Source organism: Telmatherina bonti (genome assembly GCF_933228915.1).
Source record: "Telmatherina bonti genome assembly, chromosome: 13".
Classification (NCBI taxonomy): Eukaryota; Metazoa; Chordata; class Actinopteri; order Atheriniformes; family Telmatherinidae; genus Telmatherina; species Telmatherina bonti.
In genome coordinates, this window is record NC_136611.1 from 191,453 (window position 1) to 206,529 (window position 15,077).

At 42.7% G+C, this 15,077-nt stretch overlaps 1 protein-coding gene across 1 annotated transcript in view; it reads right to left on the bottom strand.

The window, feature by feature from the left end:
• The window catches only part of LOC306764127 (extracellular matrix organizing protein FRAS1-like), a gene marked incomplete at its 5' end in the record, with an annotated part of 32,591 nt that overhangs the window by 12,551 nt on the left and 4,963 nt on the right, over positions 1-15,077 (bottom strand). Inside the window, 10 exons of the mRNA XM_079251168.1 lie at positions 2,070-2,220; positions 2,629-2,843; positions 7,314-7,474; positions 7,570-7,802; positions 8,072-8,347; positions 11,539-11,726; positions 12,104-12,304; positions 12,494-12,650; positions 13,547-13,752; positions 13,853-14,000. Coding sequence (XP_079107294.1) covers positions 2,070-2,220; positions 2,629-2,843; positions 7,314-7,474; positions 7,570-7,802; positions 8,072-8,347; positions 11,539-11,726; positions 12,104-12,304; positions 12,494-12,650; positions 13,547-13,752; positions 13,853-14,000 — 1,936 coding nt within the window. The remainder of the gene's footprint in view (positions 1-2,069; positions 2,221-2,628; positions 2,844-7,313; positions 7,475-7,569; positions 7,803-8,071; positions 8,348-11,538; positions 11,727-12,103; positions 12,305-12,493; positions 12,651-13,546; positions 13,753-13,852; positions 14,001-15,077) is intronic.

The window sequence follows — 15,077 nt, forward strand, 5'->3', positions numbered from 1 at the left end:
GAGGTGGAACGAGAGATTCTCATCTTGATGAGGTGGAACGGGAGATTCTCATCATGATGAGGTGGAACGGGAGATTCTCATGGTGATGAGGTGGAACGGGAGATTCTCATCATGATGAGGTGGAACGGGAGATTCTCATGGTGATGAGGTGGAACGGGAGATTCTCATCATGATGAGGTGGAACGGGAGATTCTCATGGTGATGAGGTGGAACGGGAGATTCTCATCATGATGTGGTGGAAAGGGAGATTCTCATGGTGATGCGGTGGAACGGGAGATTCTCATGGTGATGAGGTGGAACGGGAGATTCTCATGATGATGAGGTGGAACGGGAGATTCTCATGGTGGTGAGGTGGAACGGGAGATTCTCATCATGATGTGGTGGAATGGGAGATTCTCATAATGATGTGGTGGAACGGGAGATTCTCATGGTGAAGTGGTGGAACGGGAGATTCTCATGGTGATGAGGTGGAACGGGAGATTCTCATGGTGATGAGGTGGAACGGGAGATTCTCATCATGATGAGGTGGAACGGGAGATTCTCATGGTGATGTGGTGGAACAGGAGATTCTCATCATGATGAGGTGGAACGGGAGATTCTCATGGTGATGAGGTGGAACGGGAGATTCTCATCATGATGAGGTGGAACGGGAGATTCTCATGGTGATGTGGTGGAACAGGAGATTCTCATGATGATGAGGTGGAACGGGAGATTCTCATCATGATGAGGTTTAACGGGAGATTCTCATGGTGATCAGGTGGAACGGGAGATTCTCATCATGATGAGGTGGAACAGCAGATTCTCATGGTGATGAGGTGGAACGGGAGATTCTCATGGTGATGAGGTGGAACGAGAGATTCTCATCTTGATGAGGTGGAACGGGAGATTCTCATCATGATGAGGTGGAACGGGAGATTCTCATGGTGATGAGGTGGAACGGGAGATTCTCATCATGATGAGGTGGAACAGGAGATTCTCATCATGATGAGGTGGAACGGGAGATTCTCATCATGATGAGGTGGAACTGGAGATTCCCATGGTGATGAGGTGGAACGGGAGATTCTCATCATGATGAGGTGGAACGGGAGATTCTCATGGTGATGATGTGGAACAGGAGATTCTCATGGTGATGAGGTGGAATGGGAGATTCTCATCTTTATGAGGTGGAACGGGAGATTCTCATGGTGATGAGGTGGAACGGGAGATTCTCATCATGATGAGGTGGAACGGGAGATTCTCATGGTGATGAGGTGAAACGGGAGATTCTCATGGTGATGAGGTGGAACGGGAGATTCTCATGGTGATGAGGTGGAACGGGAGATTCTCATCATGATGAGGTGGAACGGGAGATTCTCATGGTGATGAGGTGAAACGGGAGATTCTCATGGTGATGAGGTGGAACGGGAGATTCTCATGGTGATGAGGTGGAACAAGAGATTCTCATGGTGATGAGGTGGAACGGGAGATTCTCATGGTGATGAGGTGGAACGGGAGATTCACATGATGATGAGGTGGAACAAGAGATTCTCATGGTGATGAGGTGGAACAAGAGATTCTCATGGTGATGAGGTGGAACAAGAGATTCTCATGGTGATGAGGTGGAACAGGAGATTCTCATGGTGATGAGGTGGAACGGGAGATTCTCATGGTGATGAGGTGGAACGGGAGATTCTCATCATGATGAGGTGAAACGGGAGATTCTCATGATGATGAGGTGAAACGGGAGATTCTCATCATGATGAGATGGAACGGGAGATTGAAATAATGGATCTGCTGTAACTGTGACACTTTATGTCAGTACAGAAGAAGATCTTCTAAGAATGTTTCCAACACTTGGAAATATTCTTAAATTGAATCTAACATGCTAAGACTTAATGAAGTTTTGAAAGAGGGACAAACCTCTTCTGCATTCACTTATTTTGGTAGAAAATCCTAGTTCATACAGGGTGACAGGGTGACTAAACAGAGTACCCCACATGATTGAGTCATTCCATGAAGAAAGAATCATACATGTATTCCTGTAAGCCAATGTAAGATAATCCTGTCATTTATGTTAATGAGCATCTGACCTGTCCTCCACAGCATTGTGTCATAGAAGAAGGAAAATTCCATCTCAGTGTGATGCTCCAGAGAGGCCCAGCCTCTCGGGGCCGTCACGTAGATGTAGGACACGTACAGAGGAACCTGTACAGTCAGGAAGGACTGAGCCGAGTCTCGAACCTAGAAACACCAGAGCAAGATTCAATGTTTTGACCAATTAGAGGTTTTCTTGGGAATATTAGCAAACACTGAGACCTGTAGCCATCGTGATCATTGGACATGGATAAAAAATACATTCAACATTTTCAGCTACTGATGCCTCTATCAGTCACATTACATCCAGATTTTGTTATTCTTCTGTCAGCACTACCTAGGAAACTGCTGAAAGTTGGGACTTTAAATAACAGATCAAACTTGACATGTGATTCTAAACCCAATGTAAAGCTGCTGATGAAACCATGTCAGTCAGCTTATTCAATAACTGTAGCTTTAAGCTCTTTTTATCTGCTAAACCAATAGGAATGTCTTGAAATAATGTAAAGTTTTATTAAATATGTGAAAGAAGGGGCTTTCAATGGTAATAAACACCTGAAAGTCGGCTGTGACAGTGCCTCCGCAGACGTCAATTAGCTCCGTCATGTCGTAGTAGGCGTCAAAGGTCCAGATGCAGCTTTTGAGATTCAGATGCTTGTAGAACTGTATGGTTTTGGCTTCACGAACATTGGGGTTAAACTGGTATGGGCGGTCATAACCCGGTCCCAGAGAGATGCTGTCATAAGATACATCATCGAGGAATCCGGACTCTGTGGAACAATATTGTATTTACTAGAAAAAGATAAACTCACTTGAATTATTACAGCAAAACTTCAGAAGGAGGAGCCTGGAAATTGCGCACAAATACAACCTGAATGACCCACCCTTTTCCTCTCTGTGGTGCTATAGCTCTGCCTTCACAATTTATGGTATCTTCACTCTCAGACTGCAGGTTTACTGGTGGTTCCCAGAGTCTCAAAGAGTACTATGGGAGGAAGGGCCTTTAGCTATCAGGCTCCTCTCTTATGGAACCAGCTCCCACCATGGGTTCGGGAGGCAGACTCCCTCCACACTTTTAAGATGGAGCTGAAAACCTTCCTTTTCCATGATTCTTATAGTTAGGATATGAGCATCTCCTGAGTTGGAGTCTGCATGTACGGGACCCAACTGTCCAGGCTCTGCTCATTGCTCTTATAGTTATGGGTAGTCTAGCCATCCATTACTTATGTAGCAATGGGGATGTTACCTGATGCACTGAGAAGTACCTCGCTCTATTTCTCTAATATATTAATGTATAAATATATGCCAATATGGCCGTCTCTAACTTATTTCTCCTTTTTTCTGCAGGTCTTCCTGAATAAGTGCAGTTGTACATGTTGATCTGTCTTTCCTGTCCTCTCCCCCCCAACCAGTCGAGGCAGATGGCTGCCCTCCCTGAGCCGGGTTCTGCCGGAGGTTTTCTTCCTGTTAAAGGGGAGTTTTTTCCTTCCCACTGTTGCCTCGTGCAGCTCAGGATGGGGGATTGGATCCAAGTCATGACTCGATGCAATCAGCTGGTTTCTATTATAGGAAATGTATGAATTGGCTTGAAATTATGTGTATGTTGATTCGTGTATGTAAAGTGCCCTGTGACAATTCAATGAAATTTAATTCAACTTTATTTAAATTGTGTCAAATCACGGCAATGCCATCTCAAGACGCTTTACAGACAGAGGGGAAAACATAATGAAGGCCAATTCATAACAGCCTATATAAGGAAACCAACAGATTGAGTTGAGTCCAACTCAATCTCCCATCCTGAGCAAGCACACTGGCGACAGTGGGAAGGGAAAAAACTCCCTTTTAACAGGAAGGAAACCTCCGGCAGAACCCGGCTCAGGACAGGCAGCCATCTGCCTCTGCTGTGTGGGAGGAAGAGGACAGAAAGACAACAGACAACAGGAACTGCTACTCCCGGCCAGGGAGACCTGCTGAGACAGGAGACATACATGTTAATGATGCAACACTGTTGTGGGGGGAGGGGGGGGTACTCTGCTTGGTATATAAGGAACTATGAGGTCTTTGATATATAGTGGTGCCTGGTTGTGGAGGGCTTTATATGTAAGGAGAAGGATTTTAAATTCTATTCTAGATTCAACAGGCAGCCAATGAAGAGAGGCTAAAACTGGAGAAATATGATCTCTCATGCTGGTTCTGGTCAGGACTCTGGCTGCAGAATTCTGGATCAGCTGAAGGCTTTTCAGGGCATATTTAGGACAGTCCAGTAGTAGAGAGTTACAGTAATCTAGTCTCGAAGTAACAAAAGCGTGAACCAGTTTTTCTGCATCACTCTGAGACAGAATGTCCCTAATTTTGGCTATATTACGTAAATGAAAGAAGGCTGTTTTAGTAACCTGCTTAATATGTGGACCAAAGGACAGGTCAGGGTCAAATATTACTCCAAGGTTTCTCACTGTAGCACTGGAAGCTAAAGTAATGCCATCCAGGTTCATTACAAAACCGGAAAATTTAGCTCTGAGTTTTTCAGATCCAAAGAGAATTACTTCAGTCTTATCTGAGTTTAAGAGGAGAAAATTTCTAGACATCCAAGTCTTTATGTCTATGAGACAATTTTGTAGCCTATTGGGCTGATTTGTTTCATCTGGTTTAAAGGATAAGTATATCTGAGTATCATCTGCATAACAATGAAAGTTTATTCCATGCTGTCTAATAATTTTGCCTAAAGGGAGCATATATAGCGTGAAGAGTATTGGTCCAAGTACAGAACCTTGAGGAACTCCATGACTTACTGTAGTTTGGGAGGAGGACCTGTCATTTGCATGAACAAACTGAAGTCTATCAGATAAGTATGATTTAAACCAGCTTAACGCTGTACCTGTAATTCCAATCACCTGTTCTAGTCTGTAACAGAATGTTATGATCGACTGTATCAAATGCAGCACTAAGATCAAGCAAGATAAGTACGGACACAAGTCCTTTGTCTGAGGCCATAAGAAGGTCATTAGTAACTTTCACCAATGCTGTCGCAGTGCTATGATGAGCTCTAAATCCTGACTGAAACTCCTCGCATAAATTATTTCTGCTCAGGTGGGCATGTAGCTGAGCTGAAACTATTTTCTCCAGAATTTTGGACATAAACGGGAGGTTAGATATAGGTCTATAATTTGCTATCACCTCTGGATCCAGAGTAAAGGCTTGATTCCAGCAGTTTTAAATGATTGTGGTACATATCCTGTCACTAAAGACATATTGATAAGATTTAGTAGTGATGTATTAATTAAAGGGAAAATGTCCTTAAAGAGGCTCGTTGGGAGAGGGTCTAAGATACAGGTGGATGGTTTAGATGAAGCTATTATTTTAGTTAATTCAGAGGGTTGGACAGGACAGAAACTATTTAGACACAAGTCAGATCCTGGTTCTAAGGATGCTTCGGAGACCACAACAGGCTCAACATTATAGGTAGAAGGAAGAATATTGTGGATTTGATCTCTAATAGTATCAATTTTATTCCTGAAAAAATACATGAAATCATCACAGCTAAGTGAGAAAGGAATACATGGCTCCACAGCGCTCCGGCTCCTAGTAAGCCTGGCTACAGTGCTGAAAAGAAACCGAGGGTTGTTTTTGTTTTCCTCTATCAATGATGAATTATAAGCTGTTCTTGCCGTACGTAAGGCTTTTTTGTATACGATTAAACTTTCTTTCCAGGTTAAGTGAGACTCCTCTAGTCCTGATGAACGCCATCTGTTTTCCAAACGCCTTGACAACATTGTTGTGAAATGGCATGATAGAAAAAAAGTTGAATTGAACAAATAAAGTTGAACATAACATTTTTTTATGATCTGGGATGTATAAATGTACAAATAATTGGGCCTGGCAAAAATAGTCCTAAAAGTTTTTTCCAAATTAATGACATTTTGTCATTTCACATAGGAAAAATTGGACTATAATAGGAGAAAAAGTCAAGAACCACTGTTTGTGCAGTGGCTACTAGACTAAGAGCACATTCGCATCAGCTTTTCTGATCCCAATCTGAGTCCATTTGCTTGGAAAGTCCGCTTTTGTTGGGGAAATGTGAATGCACCAAACAAATTCTGATTCAGACTAAAAAAGCGAACTCTGTCTGCCTACAAATGCAGGCCTCAGTCCATTTCAAGTGGACCAAATAATGGAAGTGGACTATAAAACAGTCACTGCATTTGGTGTAGCATTGCATTGTGGGTAAATTCATAGTGACGGCGTTAAGGGTCCTCTGCCTCTTCTGTTGTTCACACTGTGTCTATTTTTACCTCTGCCAAGGAGGTTATGTTTTACTCGGCGTTTATCTGTTTGTGTGTTAGTGTTTAAGATAACTCAAAAAGTTATGGATGGATTTTTATGAAATTTTCAGTTTTTGGGAATGTGAAAAGAAAGAAAGAAGTGATTTTATTTTGGTGGTGATCCGGATCACCGTTTGGATCCAGGAACTTTTTAAAGTCCTTGGTGGAGGTTTGTGCTCTTTGAGTGTTTTCCTAGTTGCAGTGTATTTCTGCAGTGTTCTTGGATAAGACACAATTAAAACCCAAAACAGCCATAGTTTTGTCTCCATGTTTAACTTGCAGGTGGAGGTGGAGTTTTCTTTTTCAAGTGAGTCTTGTCCTCTCTTTTGCTAAGTACTAGTGCAGCACCATCTCTGGTGGTAATGGCGATATATTATTCTAATGGTTTGGCTGGTTTGACCAAAGGGCAACGTGAACACGATCTTGGCCCGCATGCATACACCCCCCTACAACTGGATCCAGTCCCCAATCGGACCGAGTCTCGCAAACTTTCCTGATGGGAATGCACCCTAATTTTCCCATAACTGTTGATGTTAAGTGTGTAAAACATTTTTTTAATCATAAGTTAATTCAATGGACAAAGATTCAGTGTATGCTTTTATTCCAGATTCTGTCATAATATGATTAGGTTCCGTGGCCACTGATTGATATTAGATGATTCTACATGCTAATTTGCCTTGTTTTGCTGAGATGTGTGATACTACCTGAGGAAGGGGAATTATGATCTATCTCTTAGAGGAAAGTAGATATGATCTAACTCATTTCCAGGTGGTTGCCATGGAGCTGCAAGCTGAGAAATTCAGTTTTATTTGGTTGTGATGATAAGGTATCTTACCAATCAATAATGTATTGATGGCTACTTAGTGAATTGTTGTATTAGTATTTTGTTACAGCCCTAGTTGATATGTGGTGATGTCCCACCAGAGACTCCTTTCAGTTCTTTGAGGGTGACCAAGTTGGAGCAAACATGCTGTTGCCTGTAGATGGACTCTGACAGCAAGAAGTGCAGGTTGTGCAGCGGCATGGTGGACACCAGGGGGAGCATACCATCCTGATGGGGGATCTGCACCGATATGTGGATCCTAGTGGGGCAGGCAAAGCAAGAGAGGATATTTGGTTTAAAAAATCCTCAAAAGTTTTGTTGATATCTTGCTACCATTCATCTGGAACCACTGACCGGTTGGGGTGCTCTTTGTGCTTGACGTCCAGGTATTTTAGAGTGGCGATGAAAGACTGGGCCTGAAAGCCTCTGGCGGTTCCCGTAGTAACAGGTGTATGGCAGATGGAGCCATCGGTGCCAATGGTGATAATGTTACTCCTAAGTGGAGTTCCAAGATGGCCTGCTTTATCACGGGCTTGAGCAACGCAGCGGACATGGAAGCGTCGGCTGAAATAAATACTATCCAGAACCTGAGGAAGAAAAAAATGACAAATTCCTTTCTTCAATAACTTATGTGTTGATTTTTGTTGCTCCTGGTCAACGGCTTTTACATTGATAAAAGGATGGTGGGGTCTGTGTTTGTAAACTGATAATTTGTCATTTTTAAGACGATAAGCAGCAAAATCCACAACTTAAAGAATGAAGAAATTTGACAGAAAATCAGCCACCATATTTAATCTTACTGACATTTGACTGCTATGTATGACAATTAGACTTAAATTTCCTTTGGAGAACTCACCATACGAGTGACACTGGTATATGGGGTGGTGTCAGTCACTGTCTCAAATGGAGACCTGGCACCGCTGGGGTCCGTCGGGGCTGCCACCTCCCATGAGAAGTGGATTTGGGTCTGGTTGATTCCCGCCTCCTCACATCGCTCCTTCATCACAGAGTACTTGGGGTAATGAGGGTCACAGGGAGTGACGCATACCAAAGGGTAACCCGGAGATGGGGTTTTCTTACTGCCCTCTTTGGTCACCTCCTGGACATGATCATAATCCACCAGAGAGACCACCTGAAAAGATGGGAAGTAATAGTAAGAATATACAAATTTAACTCTAAGCCATTTTTTGTTAATTTAGATCTGCCTGATTTTTTTTTTTTTTTTTTTTTTTTTTACTGGACAACTTCAGTTGTCAAATTATGAGGCAAAAAAAAAAGTAATATAAGTGGATCAATATACACTGCTCATAAAAATAAAGGTTCTAGTCTCATAACATTCTGTTACAGAGACTAGAACAGGTGGTTGGAATTACAGGTACAGCGTTAAGCTGGTTTAAATCATATTTATCTGATCGACTTCAGTTTGTTCATGCAAATGACAAGTCCTCCTCACAAACTACAGTAAGTCATGGAGTTCCTCAAGGTTCTGTACTTGGACCAATACTCTTCACGCTATATATGCTCCCTTTAGGCAAAATTATTAGACAGCATGGAATAAACTTTCATTGTTATGCAGATGATACTCAAATATACTTATCCTTTAAACCAGATGAAACAAATCAGCCTGATAGGCTACAAAATTGTCTCATAGACATAAAGACTTGGATGTCTAGAAATTTTCTCCTCTTAAACTCAGATAAGACTGAAGTAATTCTCTTTGGATCTGAAAAACTCAGAGCTAAATTTTCCGGTTTTGTAATGAACCTGGATGGCATTACTTTAGCTTCCAGTGCTACAGTGAGAAGCCTTGGAGTAATATTTGACCCTGACCTGTCCTTTGGCCCACATATTAAGCAGGTTACTAAAACAGCCTTCTTTCATTTACGTAATATAGCCAAAATTAGGGACATTCTGTCTCAGAGTGAGACAGAAAAACTGCTTCACACTTTTGTTACTTCGAGACTAGATTACTGTAACTCTCTACTACTGGGCTGTCCTAAATATGTCCTCAAAGAGCCGAGCAGGAGGCAGAGCCTTTGGTTGTCAGACCCCTCTCTTATGGAATAAGCTCCCAGTTAGTGTTAGGGAAGCAGATACCCTCCCCACCTTTAAGACTAGGCAGAAGACTTATCTTTTTGATAAGTCCTATAGCTAGGGATGGTTAGCATCCCTTAGTTATGCTGCTATAGGTTTAGACTGCTGAGGGACATTTCCTGATACACTGAGCTTCTTTCCTTTTCTCTTTATCGCTCTCTTTTATCCCCCCCATTCATTCATTTTCTAAACCGCTTAATCCAATTCAGGGTCGCGGGGAAGCCGGAGTCTATCCCAGCTGGCTTTGGGTGACAGGCAGGGTACACCCTGGACAGCTCGCCAGTCCATTGCAGGGCCACACAGAGAGACGAACAACCACTCATGCTCACACTCACTCCCAGGGGCAATTTAGAGTAACCAATTAACCTATCATGCATGTCTTTGGATGGTTGGAGGAAGCCGGAGTACCCGGAGAGAACCCACGCATACACGAGGAGAACATGCAAACTCCACACAGAAAGGCCACTGTGCTAACCACTGTGCCACCATGCAGCCATTGATTTACATCTTTTTAGTTAATTTGATTTATTTATTTTATATATTGATTTACATATTAGTATAGATTTTATTATTTTATTATTTTTTGTTTCGTTATCACTCTAGCTCTCTCCTCATTAGGGTCCTCTTCATCAAGGGCTGCCCCTGCTCTGACTGCATGGGTGTTGCAGTGGGGGCTGTCCCTTACAGTTGTGGCGTGGGTCCTGTCTGCCCGGACCCGGGTGGCCCCCATGGTGATGGCCTGGGTGCTCTTGGTTGGGGGCAGCCCTTTGTGTATAGAATCCCTGAGAATATTGTTTCCTTATCTGGTGCACATCTGGTACAAATGCACCTGGACATTCATCTTCTTTTAACTGTTATAGGGCTGATAGGGCATAGGTGGGGGTGGTTGTGGGTGGGTGAAAGGGGATGTGTATGTGTGTTGGTGTTTTATCTATTTTGATGTAAATTGTTTTATAATGTAAAGTACTTTGTATTGTTTTTAAGCACAAAAAGTGCTATGAACCTAAAGTTTGATTTGATTTGTTGGAGCAGACACATGCACATTTGTGTCCTGCTGGAGCTCATTCTGCAGGGCTCTGGCAGTGCTCCTCCTGTTCCTCCTTGCACAAAGAAGGAGGTAGCGGTCCTGCTGCTGGGTTGTTGTCCTCCCACGGCCTCCTCCACGTCTCCTGATGTACTGGCCTGTCTCCTGGTAGCGCCTCCATGCTCTGGACACTACGCTGACAGACACAGCAAACCTTCTTGCCACAGCTGGCATTGATGTGCCATCCTGGATGAGCTGCACTACCTGAGCCACTTGTGTGGGTTGTAGACTCCGTCTCATGCTACCACTAGAGTGAAAGCACCACCAGCATTCAGACCAAAACATCAGCCAGAAAGCATCGGAACTGAGAAGTGGTCTGTGGTCTCCACCTGCAGAACCACTCCTTTATTGTCTTGCCAGTTGCCTATAATTTCCACCAAATCAACAAATTGATTGTCAACCAGTGTTGCTTTCTAGGTGGACAATTTGATTTCACAGAAGTCTGGTTGACTTGCAGTTACATTGTGTTGTTTAAGTGTTCCCTTTATTTTTTGAGCAGTGTATATTTGGCTGCTCCTGAACGGACATTACCATCCATTTCAGCTATATGAATATCTGACTTATGGCTTCTCTAGAATTTCAAGCGGACATAGAGGTCTCTGTAGTCCATATTCTATTCTATAGTCATTTAGCAGATGCTTTTATCCAAAGCAACTTACATACATACTCGACAGGCACATCGGATGGCAAATTAGGTTTCAGTGTCTTGCCCAAGGACACTTCGGCACATAGCCAGGAGAAGCCTGGAATTGAACTCCCAACATTCCACTTGCAAGCCAACTGCTCTTCTTCCTGAGCTACAGCCACCCGTAGTGATGGTGATGAAGATGTGCTAAATAATGGTGTTATCATGGATCATTGTGGATCTACCTCATAGTCTCTGAATAAACACTACATGTGGCTGAATTGCAACCCTCCTGGATGAGATATAAAATCTGGAAAACTTCCATAGATCACAAAAAGGATAAGATCTGTATCACAATTTACCCTACACAGTACTATTCCTGAGAAATTGACCATCTTAACAAAAGTGTTAGGGGGTGCCAGAGATCTACTGGAGTTTTATAGGATAAGGGAGTCTGCAGTGAAAAATGCAGGAGAAAAGAATCTTGTTTCTAAGATTAATTTAGGTTAAATTTTCTTACAATAGGTGGAGCAGGGAGGATGAGACTGCCTGCAGCCTCTTGGTCCAGAATAGTTACTGTTGCCATGGTAATGTCGCCTAGCACCGCCTCCACAGGGTCATCGGGGCCAAGAACCAATGAAAAGGATTCATGCCACTCCCTGTCCTCATTGGACAAAATCTCCACTTTGAACAAGATGTGATCCATTCCTTTGAAATAAAGAAAAAAAGAAGAAATATTTACTCTCGGTGAAGTTGCCCCAGATCTACAATGCTCCATGGAGAAGTTTAACTACACTGCAAAAACTGAAATCTCAGTCAGATTAAAAATCCTAAATTGAGGACAGATATGCTTATTTTTTTTAAAGGTAAGATAATTCTTAGTTTTTATGCCAGAGAATTCCTCTTATTTTAAGAGTATTTTTACTTGTTTTGGGAAGTCTTGACAAGCAAAATTGTCTTGTTCTGTTGGCAGATCATTTATCTTCATTTCATCATCATTTATCTTATTTTAAGCAACATTTACCTCATTTTTGTATATTTTTTTTCTAATTTTTTTTAAGGCTGAGTTTTTGCAGTGTACCGACCTGGTGTGAACTTGAGCACTCGACTCTTGGGGTTGTAATCAACTCCGGACTGGGCTGATCCATCCTGGGTGCTGCAACGGATCTTGGATGTTCGATCCAGATCACCCTGGCGGATGACCTTGATGTTGAGCACCTCCACGCTGTCTGGACCAGGAGGTTCTCTGACCTGGTAGGAAACCTGCTCAAACTCGATGGTGGGAGCTGGAGAAAGAGGATATAAAGCAAGTCAGCCTAGTTAATGTCATCTGGGGTTAAAACCAGATTTACCAAACATCTCAAATAAATGCCAATGAAGACATGCGATTTAAAACAAGCAATGACTCTGAAACTCCATGGCCCATAAACAACTATCCCTGTCCTGAATCATAAGGGTAATGAGCGCCAACACACCATCTTCATCATTGGTGATGGTGATGGTAACAATGTCTCTTGTGCCCACCATGGCACCACTCCAGTGGTCCCCGAGGGGCACCCCAAGATGCACCTGAAATTCCTCCTCAGGTTCAAAAACAGAATCGTCGATGATGTGGACAGTGCAGTTCTTCACCTGGAAAACAATGTCAGTTAACCTGGTAAGCTGGTTCAAAGCAAGACTTCCATCACAAATCCACACCCACAGCCCTTTACACCTCTGATCTGATGATTGCATTTGCCTGTTTGCTCTTCCTCCTTATTCACTCTCACTTATTCTTTTATTCTTCCTCATCCATTGTTTGTCCATTTATCCCTCACCACCCTACCTCATCCCTTGGTTCATCTCCCTAATCCCTTAGCGCCCCTTCATTAAAACTTTCCTACTTTATCCATCTGTCCTTACTCCTCCTCCCTTCCTTCCTTAAGCCAGTCCATCATCCCGTCTTAACCCTTTTCCCTCCTTCTCTGTCATCATTCATTGTCCTCATTTTCTCCTCCATCCTTCCATCATTTTCTTAATCTCTCATCCTTTATGCCATCTTGACTCATCCTTCTTTTTTTTTTCTTTTTTTTCCCCCCGGAACCATTTAAAGAGCCTTCAGTCAGTTTGGATGAATGACACATCTACACTGAATCCACAGACTGAGTCTCCTGCTCCCAGCGTTGAGTCACGTGTTACTCCAGGTCATCGTCAACCAGAAACTTTCAACTCATAACAGTTCAAGAGTCAAAGCATTCATTGTCATATGCACAGTAAGGAAACAGGCTGTCCTGTACAATGAAATTCTTGCTTTGCCGTCCATAGTGAATGCCATAAATATTTTAAGTATGGAGAAAATAGTAATTTAGGAGGAAGAGCATGGAAAAAGGGTAAACAAACTATAAGTAATCGATGTACATAAACGTGCAATGTGCTACATAAACTCCCTCCATACTTTGATTGAACTTACACAATCAGTCAACACATACACAAAAACACTCAGAGGTGTGGATTCAAAATTTTAAGCACACTTTAGATGAACATTTTACCTTCTCTCCTTTCAGGAAAGTGATGCGTGACTCATCTGTGTTTCTTCTCTCCTCAAAGTCATCCATGACCATAGCGGACATGGTTCGCGTGAAACACCGCACAGATGACTTGAAGGACAAGTCACCAGTCCGGATAACGGGGATGTGGAGTACACTGTCTTTCTCCTTCACAGCATAAGTACTCTTCTCAAACTGCATGCTGGGAACTAAAAGAGGGAAAATGACATCAGAGGCTGGTTTTAGAATGTTTACTTCTGTTTATTTAAAGTAAAATAATATGTCCTAATATTTTTTTTGTGTACGCACTGTCCTGGAAGGTGTCAGTTATGACTACATTGGCTTCATGAGGTTCCTGAAGGACGGCACCCTGAGGAGAACTAAGGAACACCACAAAAGACTCTGATCCCTCGATGGATGGATTCTGGATGTCGTCCAAAATGGTCAAACTACAAGTCTGAAATATGGAGGTTTGAGCATTAACAAGGTTTGTCAAGATTTTAATCGTGAAGAATTGTTCAAGTTTACAATTTTCAGCAATGTTATGCGTTTTGGTTTTTTTTTTCTTTGTTTGTTTGGGGTTTTTTTTGTATTTTTAAATCTCACAGCAGGACAACAAGATTCAGATTGCTTGAAGAACTATGTTAGCATAAATTATGACAATGAAGTGGTTTAGGTCTTCTTTCTATCAAGAGCTTTCCTATCAGCTAGGGTAATATCATTTCTAATTCAGCTGCTCTTTCTTGTGGAGTGCCCCAGGCTTTAAACTTGAGCCACTGTTATTTCCCTCCCAATATACTCAATTGTCTTTACTTTCTTAGGAAATATAGCGCCTAAAGCCTGTTCCATCCTCCACGAGACGCAAGAACTGAGTTCTTGTTCTTGAGGCTGCAAGAACAAGAAAAAACGTCTTGTTCATCAGGTCCATCCATCCTCCAGGAGAAGCAGGTCTGCAGCGGGGAGGGATCACTGCGGGGGGCAGATGTCTGCTTTATGTGCAATGAACCCGGTTGTTACCTCCGCCGAGGCGTCTTTTTGCTTAAGATAACTTAAAAGGTTACGGAGGGCTTTTATAAATATTTCAAGAGTTGTTGCAAATGTAAAAATGAAGAAGTGATTAAATTCTGGTGGTGATCCGGATCACCGTTTGGATCCAGGAATGTTTAAAAGGATTCTTTAACATTGTGCTTGGTGGAGGTTTCCGCTCTCCGAGTTTCTAGTTTCATATTTAACGAGCAGCTTCGTCCGCGGCTGGGCGGGTCGTGCACGCGGCTGGGTCCGAGTGTTTTATTGCCACATGTAAAAATGTTCGTACTTTCTCACCACCTCGATCAGCTGTTTTATCAAAACAATCCGTTTTGCCGGCAACAGCAAACACACAGAAGCAGCAATTCCGCTTCCTGCTTTCTCTGTGTTAACCACGCCCACCTCACATGTCCGACCAATCACACGATACTTCTCGCAGCCCCGCAAGAAAAAAGTTCTGCCAGCCTGGTGTGTCAAGAACTGTCCTCAAACACGTCCGCGAGAACAA